Source organism: Acipenser ruthenus, chromosome 6 (genome assembly GCF_902713425.1).
Source record: "Acipenser ruthenus chromosome 6, fAciRut3.2 maternal haplotype, whole genome shotgun sequence".
NCBI lineage: Eukaryota > Metazoa > Chordata > Actinopteri > Acipenseriformes > Acipenseridae > Acipenser > Acipenser ruthenus.
This window is the reverse complement of record NC_081194.1, coordinates 16842748-16863636: the sequence shown is the minus strand read 5'-3', so window position 1 is coordinate 16863636 and position 20889 is coordinate 16842748. Positions and strand designations below refer to the sequence as shown.

The window sequence follows — 20889 nt, the reverse complement described above, 5'->3', positions numbered from 1 at the left end:
ACTAGAATCTAATAAGAAAAGCAGAGCAGGGAATGAAAATTGTTCATTTGAATAGAAAAATAATTGCTTTAGTGTTGTTTAATTTACTGTAATTCTTTTGTTATTATAATTGTACAGTACGAAAAGCCAGACAGGAAAATACAGAAAGGACCTCAAAGGACTCGCAGAAAAAGAAGAGGGGATGCTGCCCTGCTGAAGCAAAGTGAGTTTCAACACTACAGAATTGTTTATTACCAGTGTGTGGCTGAGATTCAACTATTGGTTTAAAGAGTTGTAAGGGGAAATACAAATATGTGTTAACCTTTAGGTTGAATTTCAAGGAGAATAGGTGAGACTTATCTCATCCTTCTTTTCTCTATCTGTAACACAATCTTTACCAGCACATCAATCGATTTTGTGATGTGTTGTCTCCTGATTGTTTAACAAATCTATCCTGCCGCTACAATTTCGTGATGTGTTGTCTCCTGATTGATTAACCAATCTATCCTGCCTCTATAAAACACTCCCATTTCTAGCAATCTCTCTCTTTTGAGCTTTCTTTGTTTTGCTGCCGATTCCTTACTATTATTACTACATACCTGGTTTGACCGTTTCGCTGTATTGGTTCTGGCTGACGACTCTTGCTTTTCGGATCTCCCTTGCTTACGGACTACAGACCATTCTTTCGGATTACCCCTCTTGCTTGTTTGCTCGGATAGGGAGTCGCCGATCAAGGCTTTTCTTCAATCTGACTTGGAAGACAGCCCTTCGCATTCCCGTGAAATATCATTGCAGTTAAGTAAAAGCTTGTGCACAAAAAGTAGTACAAGGATTGGCCTACAAGCAAGCTCTTAAAAGCGCTGTTCGACAAGGACATGGCAATCCTAGCCAGGTTCTGACAGGAGCGCAAGGTTCCTGATGCTATGCGAAGCGCCATTCTATGCAAAGCTTTCTCGGCCAGGCTGATCTACTCCAGGTGCCCGGACCACTCGTCTCGGCGCCCCACTGCTGCAGAGTCTGCCTCGCAGGCCCCAGCCCAGCCCTTCGCTGTATGATGACCCGCTCGTCTCTGAGGATGCCTCCACCCAGCCTGCCAGCCTACATGCAGTTATTCGCTGACATCAAGGGCTAACTACAGCCACTGGTCGAGGCCGTCTCAACCATCAACATCAGGATTGACGCTCAAAAAAGCAGCTTGTCCTGCTTCATAAGAGCCTACGCTCCTGCTTTTCTCTCGCTGACGTCATGGCCTCCATGGGAACCAGTTGCTGATCAAAGCTAAGTGTTTTCAATTAATTGCTATACAGTACCTTGTCATTATATTACATCTCGCTGCCAGACCAGCTAAGTGCTTTCAATCTGTTGCTATATTTAGCTGTTTAACCAATGATAAATACAATTGGAATTGTATTAGCAGCAATCACACTTATGGTTTTTTGAGATCTTACCCTCTCAATATCAATGCCAAATCTTGTAATCCTTTGAGTGAATCTAAATGATTTCAATTGCATTCCTCGCTATTTAAAAAAAATAAAAAATACTGCACCTCATAGATAAATATGCATTGGATGGTGTCGGTGTAAAGGACTTTTTTACTGTTCAGATGGATGCAGCAAAATGTACGTCTGTTGATCAAGCCAGTGAATGCGGACCAGCTGCGAAATTCTGGAGCAACATTTCATGTAAGAGACTGAATAAGACCAATCTAACATGGAAGCAAACCATCAGAGATCTGGAAAAAAAAAAAAAAAAAACTATTGCTGCAGCTAATGCATGACTTTTCTTCTGTTTGCCATTAAGGAGCTTGTGAACACGTGCAATATCTTAAGGCTCTGAACTTCTACTCTCGGAGCTTCCACTCTTTCTGCCATCAACTATCATGGCCAGTGATAGCCCAGCTGGCACAATCATGCCACATCCAGCAGCATCCAGCCGATGTTCACCTAACCACTCTGCCTCAGCCTTCAAGCAGCCCCTCCAACCAGCGCAGCCACGCTTCCAAAAGCTTCCAAAATCTTCATGCACGTCAGGCTCCCAGCTAGCCTCAGCATTCACGTCAGGCTCCCAGCTAGCCTCAGCATTCACGTCAGGCTCCCAGTTAGCCTTAGCATTCACGTCAGCCTCCCAGCTAGCCTTAGCATTCACGTCAGCCTCCCAGCTAGCCTTAGCATTCACGTCAGCCTCCCAGCTAGCCTTAGCATTCACGTCAGCCTCCCAGCTAGCCTCAGCATTCACGTCATGCTCCCAGTTAGCCTTAGCATTCACGTCAGCCTCCCAGCTAGCCTTAGCATTCACGTCAGCCTCCCAGCTAGCCTTAGCATTCACGTCAGCCTCCCAGCTAGCCTTAGCATTCACGTCAGCCTCCCAGCTAGCCTCAGCATTCACGTCAGGCTCCCAGTTAGCCTTAGCATTCACGTCAGCCTCCCAGCTAGCCTTAGCATTCACGTCAGGCACCCAGCTAGCCTTAGCATTCACGTCAGCCTCCCAGCTAGCCTTAGCATTCACGTTAGGTTCCCAGCTAGCCTCAGCATCCTGACTGCCTCTACCAGAGGCCAAGTCGGTGGCTCCGCCCCACCTACGAAGCAGCCTCCTTCTCCAGCACAGCCTCACAGTCAGTAGCTACAAAGCATCTAGCCACTCTGCCTTACCTTTCAACCCTGTTCCTTCCATCTGCCCAGCCATGCAGCACACAGCCGCATTCCATCTTGCAGCACTCTGCACAGTGCAGTACTGGAATGGGCTATTTATGTTCCACGAGGATTGCATAGCGGCTGCAGATTTCGCTCTGTTCACGGATGCTTCTCATCAAGGCTATGGGGCAAATCTGGCCAATCAATGATTTTTTGCCCAATGGCCCCCTGAAATAGCAATTATGTCACCGGAACAGAAATCCACTGCATTATTGGAATTATACCCAATAGTTGCTGCTGCTTTCATCTGGGGCAGATCATGGTCTAAAAAAAAAAAAAAAAAAAATCTGTTCTATAGTGACAATTCAGCCACAGTCTAAATAATCAATAAAGGCCGATCTTTAGTACCATTCATCATGAAATTACTGCGAAGGCTCATATGGCTATTTGTGTCAAACAATTTCTTGATTCAAGCCAGGCATGTGCCCGATTCCTCTAATGTTGCCGATGCTCTCCCGTTTGCAGATGCTCTCCCATTTGCAGATCTCCAAATTCCACCAGATCATGCCAGCAGCATCATGCCTCCCTTTGCAACCTCCTCTCTACCATCACCTAATCATGGAATAAATTTATCCCTTTCTAGTTTACTTCTCTCTGCTCAGGGCTACATGATAAACAGCTCTGGCTCCAGCAACCAACTCATCATACAGAACTTCCGATTCTAGCATTCGTCGTGCACCTCCAGGACATCCTCCAGCTGTCACCCACTACCATTAGATCCTATCTGCCTGGATTCAACACCATTACCGACTCCAGTGCATCCCAGCACCCACCCTCCTTTCACTGCCTGCAGTCAGCATGACTCTCCATGGAATCGAGAAGTCTCCCACCTACTTCTCCCATCAGGATGCCGATCACAACGGACATCCTCCTTAAGATGATTTCCATCCTCCGTAACAGATGCTTCAGTCCAGCAGATGACATCGTAATGGAAGCAATCTGTATAACTTCCTAACTTGCAGAGTTCACGGTTGCATCCTTTTCCAGCTTCCCAGCTTCAGGAATCGGAGGGAGCACCTCTCCTGCAATAAAGACTAGCACTTCCTGCTGTTTTTGAGGACATCAAAAACCGATCAACTTTGTTCTGGACATTGTATTCAATTATCAGAGATTAACTCTCCCCTTTGCCCTTACAGTTGTCTGGCAAAACTCATCGCTGTCAAGAAACCCAGTCATTCAGATCCGCTGTTTACCGACTGCTCAAGGAACATTGTCACTAGGAACTGGTTTTCATCTCATTTGTCCTCTCTCATAACTAAAGCAGGTCTGCCACAGCAATTCTTCACTCCTCACTCCTTTAGAATTGGAGCTGCAACTTCAACTGCCAGAGCAGGACTAAATCAACATATTATTAAAACTCTAGGTCACTGGACTTCATCAGCAGTTGAGACGTACATTCGAACGTCAGCATCAGACATTATTTCAGCCCAGCAATCCCTAGCTAGCTTGCCCGGAGTAGGGGCGCCCTCTTTTAAAAAAAAAAAAAAAAAAAAAAAAAGTAAAAAGAAAAAATAAAGGTGTTTTTTCCTCTCTGCTGCGCGAATGGCTTTCTTCTAGGTTGTCTTACTAATCTTGCTATGTCCTGTTTGTCTTCTATTCTATAGTGTTGTGCAGGGTGCAGTCTTCTTTCCCCTCACAGGTGTGGGACTTTCTAGTGGGGAGCCGGGGGTCCATTCTCTGGGGGGGATATTGATCACTTCCCCTAGCTTCTCAGGCATCCACCATTCAAGCTCTCTCGCCAGCGGGACCCCGGCCACAATCATCTAGCCTTTCGCATTATGTGCGCTATTATGCTACGTTTCCATTTCCTCTACTCTCTCAAACTTTGTAATTATACTAACATCTGTTTCCTTAGAGCCCCCTCTAAGTGCCGTTGCTGCGTAATCATGTAGGCCTCTATCTTATTTTCTTCCTTCAAGGACTTGAACCCACATGTGGGTTTGCATCCGCATCCAAGCTGCCGCTGCGGCTCTCCTGTGAGTAGGGGACTAACACTTTATGTTTTCCAGGTCTCGGGGGTCATCTGACCAGCCTTCAGTCACCAAGGTTCCCGATCACGAGACTGACACTTGCGTTCTTATCCACTTTTTCCCCTTCAAGTAAATAGCTCTCATCGAGCCTGCTGTTCTCCATGAATTTATTGTGTAAACCAAGACAGGTGCTTCGGTTATCTTTACACCTGTTATATTTTTCGTTTATAGCTCAAGTCATTGTCTGTACTTCAGGACCGCTTTTGTCCGTGTACCAGTCAAACCAGCCCAAAACTAGGTTGACCTAAGCACTGTTGGACCTAAGTCTACTACCACAGTGAACTTGATAATAATCACAATCACAATCATAATTGTACTAACATTTACTTTAAAAAGACAGCAAGTAAAAAAAAAAGGTGAAAAAACAGTATGTGTTGTGTTGCACTGCATAATACTACTATTACAGTCAGCACTCACATATCTGACCATGTAAAATTTTGACTTCAGTGACGGTTAAACGAGTGTGACGCATATCTGATTATTTCATTTTGGCCCGTTCCAACCCTTGTCCGTGTTTTCAGGGAACACAAAAAAGATACAATGTCAAAAATACATAGCTGAAAGGACTGGGTACTGCTGTTGGCACAGTACTGTATTTTCAACAGAAGAAGTATTTTAATTCAGAACGATATGATTCTGAAAACATCACTTGCTAAAAGAGACGACTGTGGACATGTGGACTGTAATACAGTACATACTTTTAAATCCAGTATGCATTGTAGCAGTATGTACAATTCCCCATTAACGACCCAACAACATAATTAAATAAAAATGTTACCCATGCACAGAACTGCGTAAAACGTAAAAGGCAATGCAATTTAGCAAAAGATTTAAAAAACAAGTTTCCAGAATTAAAACAGTATCCAAAGTCAGTATTCAGAATTGCAGAACATAGTGCTCGATAAGGCCCTAATGGCACAGTTCACTTGCAAATGAAAATGCACAAAAGCAAGTAAAGATCACAGATTTTAAAAAAATGCATCAGTGTCTAAAACTGTTTAATGATTAACTTTTACATTACCATAGCGTGTCTCGTTCGCTTTGTTTTTGCTGTATTTTCGTCATGTGAAATTGGAGGAAGCGCTGTGTAACTGCACAATAAAAACTGATTTGGTATGCAAGAAAAAAAAAATGCGGGCTGTGACAGTGTCACAAAGACGGCCGGAGTGGGTGGCGTCAGACCAGAGCCAGGAAATAAAACAACAAGAGAGAGGTGGAGTTTGGTGGAGCTGAGCGAATGGTCTCGCTCAGCATTTAATAAATAAACAGAACAGCGAAAATAAAAAGGTTGTAACACAAAAACACAGGGCACAGCACTTGAGGCCAAAATAAATAGACGAACAAAAACGGACTAGACTGACAAACACAGTGAGCAGATACTTTAAGTATTCTTTTTATAATTCACAATTACCTCCGTCTCCAATCCCGTTCTCCACTCTCGAACACCCAACCACGAGTGAATGAAAATGTGTCTATATATACTGTTGTGCTGGGATTCAATTACTAATTAATTATTCACTTGAATCCCAGCACGTGAATGAATTACGTGCAACCCCGTGCTCACATATTACATACTTTAAATGCACGTGAAGTGATTTGTGCCATCCTCGTGCCTAAATATAATTATACAATTTAAATTGTCGTGCTGCACACACCCATTTATATCCCGTGTACCAACTACAATACACCAACATTTAACACACCACACGCAACATACAACACAGAAACGCACACAAGGGCAGGGCACATTGCCACAGACAGATAAACAAGTACATTGTAACATTGAAGAGATGGGCTTTGTATCAGAAAACTGATGATGGAGTCGGAAATCGCATATATAGATAATGGGGATTGATTTTATTCTTAATACATGGCCGGTAAAACGCAACTGACGTGTATCTGGGTAACGGATATCCGAGTGCTGACTGCACTTTATATATATATATATATATATATATATATATATATATATATATATATATATATATATATATATATATATATAACATTATATAACTCGATTTCGGTATTCGTGGATAGTATTTGAAATATTGGAACTGCATCCAACACATTTCAAATTGTTATAGCAGGTGAACTGTATGTTTAATGATCCTTAGTTTATCCGCCCAGCATTATTAAACTGGCTCAAGGGAAAAACAAGTGTTGTCCTTCGGATGAGATGTAAAACTGAGGTCTTATTGTACGTGACTCTGTAACGGATGTTATGATGCACACCCCCAAGTCTCTGTAAGTTGCTTTGGATAAAAGCGTCTCCTAAATGACTAAATACTACTACGACTACCACTATTACTACGACTACTACTAATAATAATAATAACACCTATATATAGTACAGTAACAGGAATAATTGCCAACAATCATTCTATTTCTTCTAATTATTTTTATTCTAAATAACATTTTCAGTAAATAGCTTTAAGTTACCTGCGCTTATGATTTTTTACAGTATTTTCGAAATACTAGCTAAGCATGCCAAAATAAAGTACTATAATTTTTTTTAAAACTAAAGTGGGACAGATGACGCGTTTTACAGTATAAGTCATATGGCTTTAGTTTATACAGTGGGTTCCATGGAAAATGTCCCCAGTATTGTGGAAGGCGCGGTACTTGGATACTGGATTGCACCGCAGAGTACCGGTCAGTTGCCACGGAAACTCTTTTTAAATTATTTATTTTTTATCATGTGTCAGCTACATTTGTGACAGATTTCCCAAAGAACTGCCAGGTGGCACACTTTTCTTTAAAGCTTAAAAATAAAACTGTGGTTGTACCCCAGATGGTGTCTTTTCAAATCATGTGGCACTGTATCACATTTTAAACAGTTACTGAAGCTAACTCTTCGATCTGAAAAAAGACAAAAAATCATATTGATGGGAGAAAGAAATGGGAACAATTACTGTTACATAGAACCTAAATGTAAAATAAAAGCAACGTAAGATTTAGTCTTGCTTTGGCTAGAAAAAATAATTTTATATTATCATGACCAGCATTTTTTAGACCTTTTGTGCGGGTAAACTAAGGATCATTAAACAGTGAGAATTGGAATGTTTGTATTTTTGGAGAAGGTTTGATTAAACAAAATGTATATGTATTATGTTAATACTATACTGTACAGTATTATATGTATACAATCCAACATATATTATTATTATTATTGAAGTAGTCGTAGTATTATATAGTACAACACATATATAGTTGTTTCACATTTTATTCGCTTGCTTGTCTTTGTAAAGTAAAGGTTAGTGAAATTATGATTGTGATTATGATTATGTCCATTTTCACTTAGGTCCCAGGAACCTTACATCTGATTTCACTACTGTGAACCCTTTTGTCCAGTTTAATAGTTCCACCCTCAATCTGCATTTCATAGAAACACAGTTAGGCTAGATTAAAGCTCTCATCCTCATAGAGTCTGGAAGAAAAAAAGCTGTTTGAATTACCATCACATAGAAATGGTTTGAACTAAAATGTTAACTTTTTTTTACTCAATTATGTTTCTAGCAATGCCTTATGGGGGGAAGAAGAAATCATGGAGTTGGGCATCATATCTGGAACAGGAAAAAGCAATTGCTGCACCAAGCAAACTATTTAAAGAGGTAACATGAGTATTCACATTTGGTTTAGTTTCTGTTTCAGAGACTCGTATTGCTATTTGTTCCACGCAGTATCTTAATAATAAGTGCTTGTACTGTGGCTGTTTGTAAATTAAAATATGAAGTGTCCAAAGATTAACTTAAAGTGTATTAGTGTATTCCTGGTAATGTTTAGTAGAGAACTGACTTTTTTTAATAAAAATAAATAACAATAATAATAATTTAATTTTTTCCCAGCACCAGTCCTTTCCGCACAGCAAAACTGGATTCAAAGTAGGAATGAAATTGGAAGGAGTGGACCCTGAACACCCTTCAATGTACTGTGTTCTTACTGTTGCTGAGGTAACCACATAAGTTAAAGTCCAAAAAACTCAGCTTTGAATTTTGATAACACTAGGTTTAATGTGTTCTTTTATAACAGGTACTGTTACACTAGGCACTCTATGCGCTGGCATTGTTAACATTACCTCTTATTTATGAAATCACTTTTTTCTGTTTTTATGTATCCAAAAAACAGGTTGTCGTGTGTGTTTAGGTTCCCTGGTGAATTTAAATGCATATATTAATTAAATATTGAACTTTTGATTTTAGGTATTGGGCCACAGAATAAGACTTCATTTTGACAATTATTCAGATTGCTATGACTTTTGGATAAATGCAAACTCTGCAGATATCCATCCAGTAAGCTGGTGTGAAAAAACTGGACACAAACTTCACCCACCGAAAGGTAAGAGCCGCTTCAACTCAAGACTGTTTTTGGATTAGTAGTAAAACTTGATACAGTTCAAGCTGTTTTCTCTTTCTCTCAAAGACAGGTTAGGTACATGTTTTGCAATGTGGTTTTTTCTGGGAATAAAAACACTAACTGAATTTCCCCTCAGCCTCTTCAGTAGTGCTGAGGGTTAAGCAGTAAGAAGGATGTTAGGGAGACCTGGACTGAACTCGTATTACACATTGATGGAGCATGCTTCATTTTACAGGGGTCAAAGAAGATGAATTTAACTGGCAGTCATACCTGAAGCTATGCAAGGCTCAGGCAGCACCCAAATCTCTGTTTGAAAACCGAAACACAGTAAGTATGATAAGCATACTTTAATCCTTCATCGGAGTGCATAATGGGGTAAAACATGACCTGAAGGGTAGACTCAGGTATATGTATATTTAAAAGAATCAAAATGTATTTAGCCCATAGTCTTCCTAGCTGAAGCTGACTTTACTTTTTATGGTCACTTCTTTTGGGCTAGAATGATTCATATAATTAAATTTGTAGCTTTGTATTAGAGATGCTGACATAAGGGTAGCTTTATTGCTTTATGAATGATAATGATGGTCGGTGACTGATGTTTATTCTTGCAAATCTAAATGTGTCATTTCTGAAATGCACCTGCACTACATCTTCAACAGTTTTTTGTAATAAATCTTTGGACTGCCTTCATGTTTCCCCCATATTGGACTTTATGGTTGCTTATTAAAAAAAAATGTCATAGCAGCATTTCATTAATTTTACTTCAATACTGTGAGGGAGTTGTTAATTCCAACCCTCACTAAAAACCACGAAAGCTAACATTGCCGTTTCATCATAGTGTGTTTATCATTGCACTGTTTAAGACTGAACGGTTACAAGGACTGGCACAAACATTCCTGTACTAATTGCTTGTGCTTGTTATTTGCAATTGTGTATTTAAACCAGAGCTTATGTATTGCAAAAGTATGTAAATCAGTGTACATATCAGTGGGAGGGGTGTTGGTGTTGTTGCCGGGAGACCTGTGAAAAGAAAGAAAAGTTAGTAATCTGTGTAAACACAGTGAAATGTGTATATTCTTTTAATGAAGGTGCACACTTTTGTTGGAAAAATATTGCAGGAAGGGTTGTGTTTAAAATACAAAATACACAGTAAAAAGAAAATACTTTACCTTGAGAATTGAGCCATGGTTGGTTGGTTTGTTTATTTGTTTGTTTGTTTGTTTGTTTGTTTGTTTGTTTGTTTGTTTGGGCAGAGGGGGCGTGCTCGTGAATAGGTGTGCGTGCATCTAAAGCGCATGCATTTATATTGTAGCTAGCGAGAGCAAGCTCACTACTCCAATTTAAAGTGAGTGGGGGGGGGGGGGATATAATTTAGTGATGTAGGAAAATACCTATGTTAGAAATAATATTAGTAAACAGAAAGAAAAGAAATGGAAATTTAATGGCCATTGCAATGTACTTTATTTGGCTTTATGTAAAGTATGCAAATGTAATGTTTTAGAAAATATTTTGAAATAATTACTCCCCTCTCACTTGGATGAGCTTAGAGGGCGGGGCTGATGACAGTCAGGTGTATATAAGCTCACCTAAGCAATAGATGGTTGGTTATTGTGGTTGGATATCCTGAAGTAGAAGCAGCAGCAGCCAGGAGCTCTGTAACTGTTTTGATGTTTTGAGAGGCTAGAGGCAAGCAGCAAGGTAATCCTGTGTTAAAGCCCAGCTTAACCATGTTATCCACCTGACTATTAATTGTAATATAGCGCACAAATACAGTAATAGAAACATGTGCATGCTTGGCTAATATACCCCTTTCTCAGCTGTCCAATTGCAGGGGAAATATGGATATAGGAGAATAAAGTGTGTCAGAAGGGCCCTAGCAAATAAGGGAGAGTTGGCAGACATGTAGTGTAACATAGCATACTGTACTGTAGTACTAAAAACAAAAAAAAGTAATAACTCTGTACCCTCATGTGTTTATAGCAAGAATGCACATGTCATTCATGCTTCATTGTTGCATCTCATCATTTGTATTCTACTGTAACACATCACATCTGGGAAGTTTGCTAAATTGCTCAAATTCATTTGTTATGAGGCTACTCCAAAACATCTGTGGCGACACAGAGTGATGGCACAGACCCCTATTAAGTGGAGAAAAGCATGCCTGCAAAATCAAATAAGGGGTTTTCCACCAACACCAGTACCACTTTATGTCCTGCAATTAGGAGCTAACTCAATTTGTTTTTCAAACTACAGTATCTAGTTAACTCTTAAAGACTGCTTGCATCTTTTGATGCCTGCTGCTGAAAAATATATACACAGTGTTCTCAGATGGATTTGCTCTACTTTTAATCAAAGCCAGTGAAGTATGGTACATAATAGAATTATGTGGTTTACAGATTGTCTATCCCTAAGCCCTACAAATGTGGCTTGGAAAAATAAGCTCATTTCTTTTCTGTTTTGTAGACTGTTACCCCTTCAGGTATTCGGATAGGAATGAAGTTCGAAGCAATTGATAAGAAGAACCCCACTTTTATCTGTGTTGCCACAGTAACTGACATGGTCGACAGTCGCTTTCTGGTGCACTTTGATAATTGGGATGAGAGCTACGACTACTGGTAAATCTACTTATATTAATTGTACAAATTCATATTGATAGTGTTTTCTTTCTGAATTAGAGGACAGTATGCACTGTACAGTCTTGTTTTCTAATATATTCAGCAATTTGTTATAAGGCTGTGACGTAGTTTGTGTTAAAGGACTGAGGTACTGTATTTTGTAATACCTGTCACATTTGTAATAATGACAGAATGGTTACGCTACTGAAAATTGCAGTTGGGATTCCTGGATCTTATCATACATTTTGGTTGGTATTACAAAAAGCAGCATTCTAAAAATGATTTTCACAGGAAATCTGAGAATAATTTTTGTAAACTTTGAGAAAATCAGCCACCAAGTTCATTACATCTCCCAATAACGTATGAAGGAAGTCCTTATTTGCAATATCATTTCTGTAGATGATCTTTACTAACTCCTGCCTCCTAAATCTGTTTACACAGCTTAATTATTGCTGTATTCTGATTTAAAACCTCACTCACAAAGATGACAATGCCAGTGAATCAGGGCTTTATTGTCTGCAGTTCTAGTTAAAACCACCAGATGGTGGTAGTTGATTTGTAAAGTGAAGTGTTTAATTATATTTCCGATTTATTTATTAATGTATTTGTTTATTTATGTATTTATTTATTTGTACGTGCGCTTTTCAAAAAGGATAATGTAAAGATAGCGTTATTTAGTAATATAAGTTATATTCCTGAATAAAGAGATCCAGGATTATGTACTGTATATAAACTGATATACAGTATTACAGTATTGAGCAGGGAATGCTAGATTGTTAGCACAGTATAACATTTGTGCAGCTGCTTGGTGGAACACGTACCATTTTAATAGAAAATGTCATTTTCACACCTTTTATGTTGTCAACATATTTTAAACTCATTCTTTCTTTATTCAACAGCAGTCTTTGCTGCTCTTATGTATACAAAAGAGTATGTCATACTGCAGTGCCTAATGTTTAATATATACTGCATTCAGACATTAGAGTTGTAGTGTGACTGTAACACATGTTTTTGTTTTCTAGGTGTGATGCAACAAGTCCCTATATTCACCCCATTGGCTGGTGTAAACAACATGGCAAAGTCCTCACTACTCCTCCAGGTCTGTAATAATAACAAGAATGCATGCTAAAATAAAGCCATTTTAAATCTGTTTTGTAAAATTACATTTTAACTTGATTTATATTTTAACTTTAACCCAAACCGAGTAAAGTCAGAACCACCTATTTATACATAAAAATGGGTTCTAGGTGGCGGCAGTAGGTTAATTTATTCAAAAAATAAAATAAATAGTAGAATTCCTAATAAAAGTCTATTTGCAATTTGCACTATTTAAAATTTAGGAACAAACAACTTATTTTGTACCCCTGCCAGCTTAATTTTCCCTTCACAAAATGATACAGATTGCACACTGGAGTAAAAACTGTTTGATAAAAGGCGGCTATTGTGTTCCACCCAAGTGCATTCTGATTTTTAGATGTCACACATCATTATCTTCAGACGCAGCATGTGTATCTTAATGAGATTAGGATTTACTGGAGGAGTACTAGGAATATGAAGTGCTTAAAAGTAATCTTCTAAAAAATCATAATATAGTACTAATTAAGAACGTGTATCTGCTTTTAAACGTGTCAATATCAAATGAAATACCCAAGCTTCATTGTTGTGTTAAAGAAAGATGTTTTATTATGTAAACCAGTACAGCGGTATGGGTGAAACAAACCACAGTTATCACCTATGATCACAATTAACACTTGAAATAAAAAGAAGCCGATGCATCAGACGTTATATGTGTTTATCCTATCCTAGAAGATATGAGGTTTCATTCTCATCTTGGATTCATAAGGTGTATCACTCAGCCATGCCTTCAGATAACAAGCAGCAGCACTTCTAGGCTACAGGAACTAACCATTACTGGACAGCAGTTACGTGTAGAATGAAGGTTAATAGTAATATTAAGCACTTTCTAGTCTTAAAAAAATAACAACAATAATGAGATGCGATGTAAAAGATGGATCATCGAATGTAAATAGCAACCTACAGCCCTCATTTTGTATATGTTGAACAACAAAAAAAATGCTGTTCAAAATAATTAATTGTTAGTTTTGTACTGTTAAAATTGGTTTAGTTATTTTAGAAAATTTGGCTTTTGCCTTTGAAGTTTCTCCAACACTGGATCTAGCTGCCTCTGGGCTGTTATGTGTCATAAAAGCAAAGTTTGTGGGGAATAATAGCCATTTTCTATACTTTTGAGGCATAAGCAATTAGGAAATAACACTTACTACCCAGGAACCAAAAAAAAAAAAAAAAATGGTTACACGGTGTAATCTTTTCATATAAATTTAATAAACAAATTAAATGAAAATGGTTTCTACGTTTAAGTTAATGTATCAAGTCTGTTTTACAGATTACCCAAATGTTAAACATTTTAGCTGGGAAACATATTTGGAAGAAACCAATTCATTACCTGCCCCTGCAAGAGCTTTTAAAATGGTAAATATGATTTTTTTTTCCTCTTAAATCACCTTTATTTAATTTTGTATATACATGTTTTTTAATACATTGATGGATGCACTTGTGATAAAAAAAAAATGTTTTGTCATTTTAGAAACCACCTCATGGTTTTCAGAAAAATATGAAGTTAGAGGCTGTTGACAAAAGGAACCCTGTGCTTATTAGAGTTGTGACAATCGTAGATACAGATGATCACAGAATGAAGGTGACTTTTACATTTTTCATACTACTATGTTCTTACTACACTTCTTAAAAACAACACTGTTACAGGCTGTAGGCTAAGGATGAGAGTCATGAGAATGGAGATGTTCCCTTCTAAATATATTGGTTCATTTTGTATAGCTAATTGTACCTGTTTTATATGTTACAGTATTATTAATAATGAGAACTTGTGTGTGGAAATGAAGGATGTCCCTAATAAAGCACCCATGTACTGTATATAACGTACTATTTTTAGAATAACTTCATAATTCTTTAAATTTTGGATGGCTTTCTCAAACTTGTTTTAATTTTCAAACTGCACTTGTACATGGAGGCTGTGTTGACGGATTTGATGTGACACTGAAAATGTGATGCTGACAATTAATTGTTGGTATTTAACCATTAAATGGCCTTGAAAATGTTGTATTTGTCAAACTATAGTCCAGTTGATAAAGACTAAAACTTATAGAACACCTTATCATACAGGAGTAGGTCAAAGTGCTTTACAGAGGAATAATTCAAAATGTTAAGGTTGGGGCCTATGGGCAGGGTATTATCCCTTTGCAGTCCATTTATTAAGTGCGTGTCAGATGTGTCAGGTCCAATTTATTTTCACACGCGCAGTTAATTTTAGATGCGTTGTTTAAAAGTATTTTTTTTCCACAGTCATACGGGTTTAAAAGGCCCTTCATATCAACAAAGCACTCACTAGGCATCTCCAGCCCCGCTCCACCCCTTCGTTCACTATAGCTTTCACATATGCTAAGAAATAAATAATAATAATAATAATAGTCGTACATACCAATCAATCATCTCCTGATCACTCGTTTTATCACCAAACGCCTCAATAATACGATCCAAGTCATTATTTTATTACTATAACATCTCAAAAAAGCTCTGCAAATGTCTGTGATATTCTCTGAGCGTTGATGCAATAACAGCCAGCTTGTTTCCTTATGGCTGCCGTTATCTGATGCCAGGGGCTAGTATGACTATTCATGAGATACGCCCTTTTTTTTTTTTTTCTTTCGGCTTGTCTCGGCTCCTGTAGCTCCCACTCGGCCGGAGAAAAAACGACTAGAAACCCGTTTTCTGCGTCTTTTTGATGATGTTGGACAGGGTCCGACATTGGACCGGATAGGAATAATTGCAATGTCGGACCAGGTCCGACATAGGACCGCAAAGGGTTAAATGTTAAAAGTCACATGTCTGATTTGGGTTAGTTTCAAGCTGTCAAACAACTCAAGAAAGACCAGTGGACTTTTTTGTGTATTACATCTAAATCATTTTCTGAAATTCAATGCAGTCCAAAGAGGTGTATGCTGTATAATTATCAGTTCTGTTTTGGTTGTAGATCCATTTTGATGGCTGGTGTGATGAGTATGATTACTGGGTTGATACAGACAGCCCTGACATTCACCCAGCTGGCTGGTGTGCTAAAATAGGCCATCCCCTTCAGCCACCTATCAGTAAGTAATGAAGTAAAACTACAAAATTAAGAAACCAAGTCAATGATCTAGTGTTTAAAGATATGCATGAGGTCATGTTTTACTGACTTTACAAGTGTAAGAAGGGCTTTTGGTTCAGGATTGTTGTTGTTTATTAAAAAACAGTTTAGATCTGATAAGACATACACGGCTACCAGTATTGGTATGTCAAATTGACTTTAAGAAACCATTAGCTGCTGTTACTTACGAGCAGAAAGCAAAGGTCCTTGTTTTGTGTACGAACCATGTTGCTGTCCAGAATAGTGAATTGGATTGTTTTGTGCCTTGGGGGAGGAATCTGAATCTCAGTGGTATCTAATAATAACAGTGTTTTTCTAGCTATCACTGGAAACTCCTCAGGGCTTGTCCATTAAGTCCGCTTCTGTAGTCACTTAATACCTTTTGCACACATGTTATTGATTTTTTTTTACCTAATCCACTAACAAAAAAACACAAAGGTCACTCTTATCACGAGGAGAAAGTATTTCTTAATTGTGACATTTCTTTCCTGTGGGAATGAACCTATTGTGTAAAAACCTGCCAACATTTAATAATACCCTATTCATGCTACATGTTGAAAACTGGATTGGAAATGTGAAAAATCATTTTTGATGGTGTTTTACAGTGTACTTACATTTTTCTATCTTGTTTTTAATATGCACATTTTTATTTTGCTTTGTGGACCTAGAGGATACTGAACTAGCTCACCTCTGTTGATGATTTTGCTCTACAATGGTTTCCATAGTAACCAGAGTTATTCCCAGTTCAACATGGGTAGTTATGTTTGCCGAAAACACGTTGCACTTTGTTGTTTACAGCTGCTTTTATGTTTTAACGGCCAGTTAATACATTGATGTATCCCTTAAGAAAAGAAAAAATCTATTTCTAAAAGCCGTTTATCTCCAGGCTTATTCTCTTCTGATTCTTATCAAATGAGGAAAATCTTACATTTTTAGATTATATTTTTTCTTCTGTTTTTAAACAAGCACTATCTGAATATGACTAATATGTACGTGTACTATGGGTGAAGTATTGCTCCAGGGTAGAGATTACAATTGTTCCATTGTGTCCTCTTCTCTACTGTATTGATTAGCAACATGTTGGCAGAGTTGGGCACGTTACTGAAAAAAAGGATATTATTATATTACATTACTCTCTACATATTACTTGTTATATTTCTTTATCTTGTTTTGTCCTGTGAAACAGTTGCTGTAACTATTCTTTACTTTTTAACTATACATCTGGTTCATTTATTAAATATGTGTGTGACAGGGTACTCGTGTTATGTGTGTGGTTAACCGCTGATATGCAAGACAGAGAGACGTGGGAGTTAGAGTTGAAACGTCGCCACAGGCACGCAGGATTTATTAACGCACACAAAAAGTAAACAAACGGGTCATGTGACGCTACCAAAGATGGTTACGCACAGAGGATACATACAGGAGACTGTAGAAAAGGCAAAATAAAACGGTCTTCTCCTGAGTGTACGCTGCGCCCCACTGTGTAGCATGGCAGTGCAGTCACCCAGAACGATCCTCACCAGATGTTTTTATGTTGACAGACACTCAGTCGAGACCCTCCCACCTGCTGCCCTTCCTATCAACCAAACCTAGCAGGCAGCAAGTCTCAGTTGAGTACCCATCTGTAAACAATCATTCAATCAAACTCCAAAAAGGCACACACAATAAAGTATCGCATCAAAATGTACCTGTCAGGATCGCTGTGCTTTTAGCAAGATAAAAACAAAACTAAGAGCTTTGTGCCAATAAAGCTTGTATGAAAGCTGTTATGTTCAGGGTACAAAAATAGCAGTTATGTCTTAAACCTAACGACTGTCATGATATTCAAGGCACTGTCGTGTTTCCGGTTTGATGGCGTGTTGTGTGATGATGCTGCTGCTGCTGATGACTGAGACAGCATAGATTACAAACAGTGACTGAGCTGTGTCTGTAAAATACAATAAAGAGCAGTTTACGGTTACAACTGAACTGAAATGTACTTTGGCTTTTAAAAAGAAAAGACCACTAACGTAGGTGTACAGAGAAAAGGTAATGAGACAAACTCGTTTATTTTTTGCATAAATTAACTGTAATATCGTTACTCCCCTTAAAAATCTAACGCGTTATATTACCAAAATGATTGACAAAATATTATTACAGTAACGTGTCACCCCAACTCTGCATGTTGTTTTTTAGCATGGGAATTCTTAAATCATTTTTTGCACTTTTTCTAATGGTATAGGTCCACAGGATATGTTTGAAGCCTCAGAACAAGGAGGATGTCCTACTCCAGGATGTAAAGGGGTTGGACACATAAAAGGAGCCAGATACTCAGGTCACCACAGGTACACTTTATCCATGTATTAAGTATCTCCTTGAGGGAAGCTTGTACTGTATACATTTGCAAATCCACTGCACCTACAAGTGCTAAAAATTAATAAACCATCTCAGCTAGCAACTTCATATTTTCCATTACATTGATTTAGTGTAAAATACAGATATAAAAATAACCACTTGGTATCAAACATAACTAGACACACAGGCATTGTTGCTCTTCATCTTTGTAGTCTGTAGAAGCCCCATCAACACTATAGTCAGTTATTTTGTGTTCTGGTTTGCTTTAACTCACCCAATTGTTTGCATCGCACAATTCTAGTCAAGGTGAATTATCAGGTTACTACCTAGGTAGTTATTTGGATTTGAATGAACGATACCCCTCATGTCTGTTTAGCATTTACCATATACCGGTATTAGTCATTCTGTCAAGACACAATGTAGCACATTTATCTTTTTCTTATTTAATGCAATTAATGACATATTTGTCAGCAGTGATTTGTGGTCTTATGAGTTTAAAATTGAATGTAAGTATTGCATTTAATACCAAAAAAAACAGATTTTGGCATACTGATCCTTTTTTTTTTTTTAAACGGATAATAGCAATATCTTCCCCACACAAGTGTGATTTTTAGCAGCAGTCATTCAACTGCAGACCTCACCACTTCCTTCCTTAACAGTCACATCATATACATGTCAATATATTTCTACCAAGTGTCTTACGTTACAGTGATCTTTTATGCAGTCCTGCAGTTGTAATACTTGATTAACTTATCTAGCATTCTCTTTAAAAAAAAAATAATAATACATCCACATATCACAAAACAGAATTAAGTGTCAGTGTGAGTGTATTAAACATGAAGAATTAAAAAAAAAGCCCTGGGATGAATAGAGCAACTTTAATGGATCCTGGGGGATTCTGTTTTCCATCGAGTGAAAGTGATAGACCTAACGCGTGGGTTGTGGAATGTTATTGCTGTTAAGCTGGGTAATACTTGGTATCGCACTGGAAATGATTGCTTAGTTCCAAAAACAAAAAAGGGACCTTTCAGTATTGTTTTAAAATATGTTTTGTTTTTTTTCTCAACATTAATGTAATATTTTCAGAATTTGCTAGATTCTGAGAGAAAGAAAAACGGTTTGATTGTGAGCAGTCCATGATTACTGGTGAAGCATATACTCTTTGTTAAGTTTTCAGCTTCCTAATCAGGTCCGTATATCATGTTCTTCCATCACTGCAGAACCTGGATGTGTGGGTAGCAGATAACCCTGCATGTCCTTTGTGTTTATCACTGGCTATCCTGAAGCACATTCTTGTAGGATGTAAGGTGGCTCTGAGCCAGGGTCGCTTCACTTGGAGTCATGACCAGGTGCTGCAATGCTTGGCATTAGCATTGGAAGAACAGTGTAATGAGATCAAGAGCGCCCTGCCAATATCAGCAATACCTGGCACACAGACAATGACATTCCTCCGTTCAGGAGAGCAACCAACAGGAAAGGTTATTAGAACTAGGGGTCGCCTGGGACAATTGAGGGTTGCTAGAGAATGTGCCTGTACAGTGGACAGCTACCCCATTGAGTCAAAGACAGAAATTTGAAATTTGGGTGTCATTTGAATCCCACATTAGGACTAACTAAAGTGTATTTTTTCCATCTAAGAAATATTGCTAAATTAAGATGCTTTCTCTCAGCACAGGATGCTTTCTCTCAGACTGATGCATGTCTTTGTAACTTCTAGAATAAATTACTGTAATGCCCAGTTTTCTGGCATTCCCAACTGTGTTTTGTCTAGATTGCAGCTCGTGCAAAATGCTGCTGCCAGGATCCTAACGAAAACAAGAAATTTTAACCATATCACGCCAGTATTGGCATCTCTACACTGGCTCCCAATACGATACAAGATTGATTTGTAAAGTCCCGCTTTTAACCTATAAAGCCTTAAATGGGTTAGCTCCATCCTACCTTAGTGACTTATTGGTCCCATATGTTCCAGGTCGGCCACTCTGATCTCAGGATGCTGGGTATCTCATCGTTCCAAAAATTCTAAATGAGAACACGGGTTTGTAGAGCAGTTTCTGTAAGGGAGTGTGGCAAAGTGGTTAACAGTGTGCAGGCGCAGGAATGCAGCAGTGATCAATCAACAGACAGACAACAATAAACCAGGTGCAATGATATTTTATTTGTAATTTCCAATGGTCTGATGACACAAAACACAGTAAATAATAATGAAAACAAGCAATACAGCGGCGTGTATTGCTTCGTTGTAATCCACGGGTTGGTCCCGAAATAATAACAGTCCCGTTCTTTTTATGCTCAATGCTCTGGTGCTCGTGGTGCAGATACAGTTTATCGTGAAATCAAGTGCAGGCCCTTGGCGACAGCTCCGATCGTGTCGTCTAATAATAACAAATAGTATTTTTAGACACAACAAAAACAAAACAAAACACTCACGATAATAACACAGGTTTCCTTCCGGCTCAGCATAACCATACAGAGGAACAGATCACTTCGCTACGCCCCTTTTTGTTCCGTCAATCATGACCCCTTGGTTAACTAGTGCAAACGCTCCTTCAATCAGTGTGTGCCACGTCGTTTCCCTTCCGGGTCGATGATTTAGTGTATCGTAGCCCCGCCCCCCTTCTAGATGACTGACTTCCTTCTAACCCTGGGAATGAATTGTCTGGCCA

At 38.5% G+C, this 20889-nt stretch overlaps 1 protein-coding gene across 1 annotated transcript in view; it reads left to right on the top strand.

Annotated features, from left to right (window-relative positions):
- Positions 1–20889, top strand: part of LOC117410559 (lethal(3)malignant brain tumor-like protein 3) — a 45854-nt gene that overhangs the window by 6708 nt on the left and 18257 nt on the right. The window contains exons 6-16 of the mRNA XM_034017182.3: positions 118–202; positions 8219–8313; positions 8548–8652; positions 8902–9037; positions 9291–9382; positions 11519–11670; positions 12693–12769; positions 14075–14160; positions 14276–14386; positions 15737–15851; positions 18111–18213. Of these exons, the coding sequence (XP_033873073.1) occupies positions 118–202; positions 8219–8313; positions 8548–8652; positions 8902–9037; positions 9291–9382; positions 11519–11670; positions 12693–12769; positions 14075–14160; positions 14276–14386; positions 15737–15851; positions 18111–18213 (1157 nt within the window). The remainder of the gene's footprint in view (positions 1–117; positions 203–8218; positions 8314–8547; positions 8653–8901; positions 9038–9290; positions 9383–11518; positions 11671–12692; positions 12770–14074; positions 14161–14275; positions 14387–15736; positions 15852–18110; positions 18214–20889) is intronic.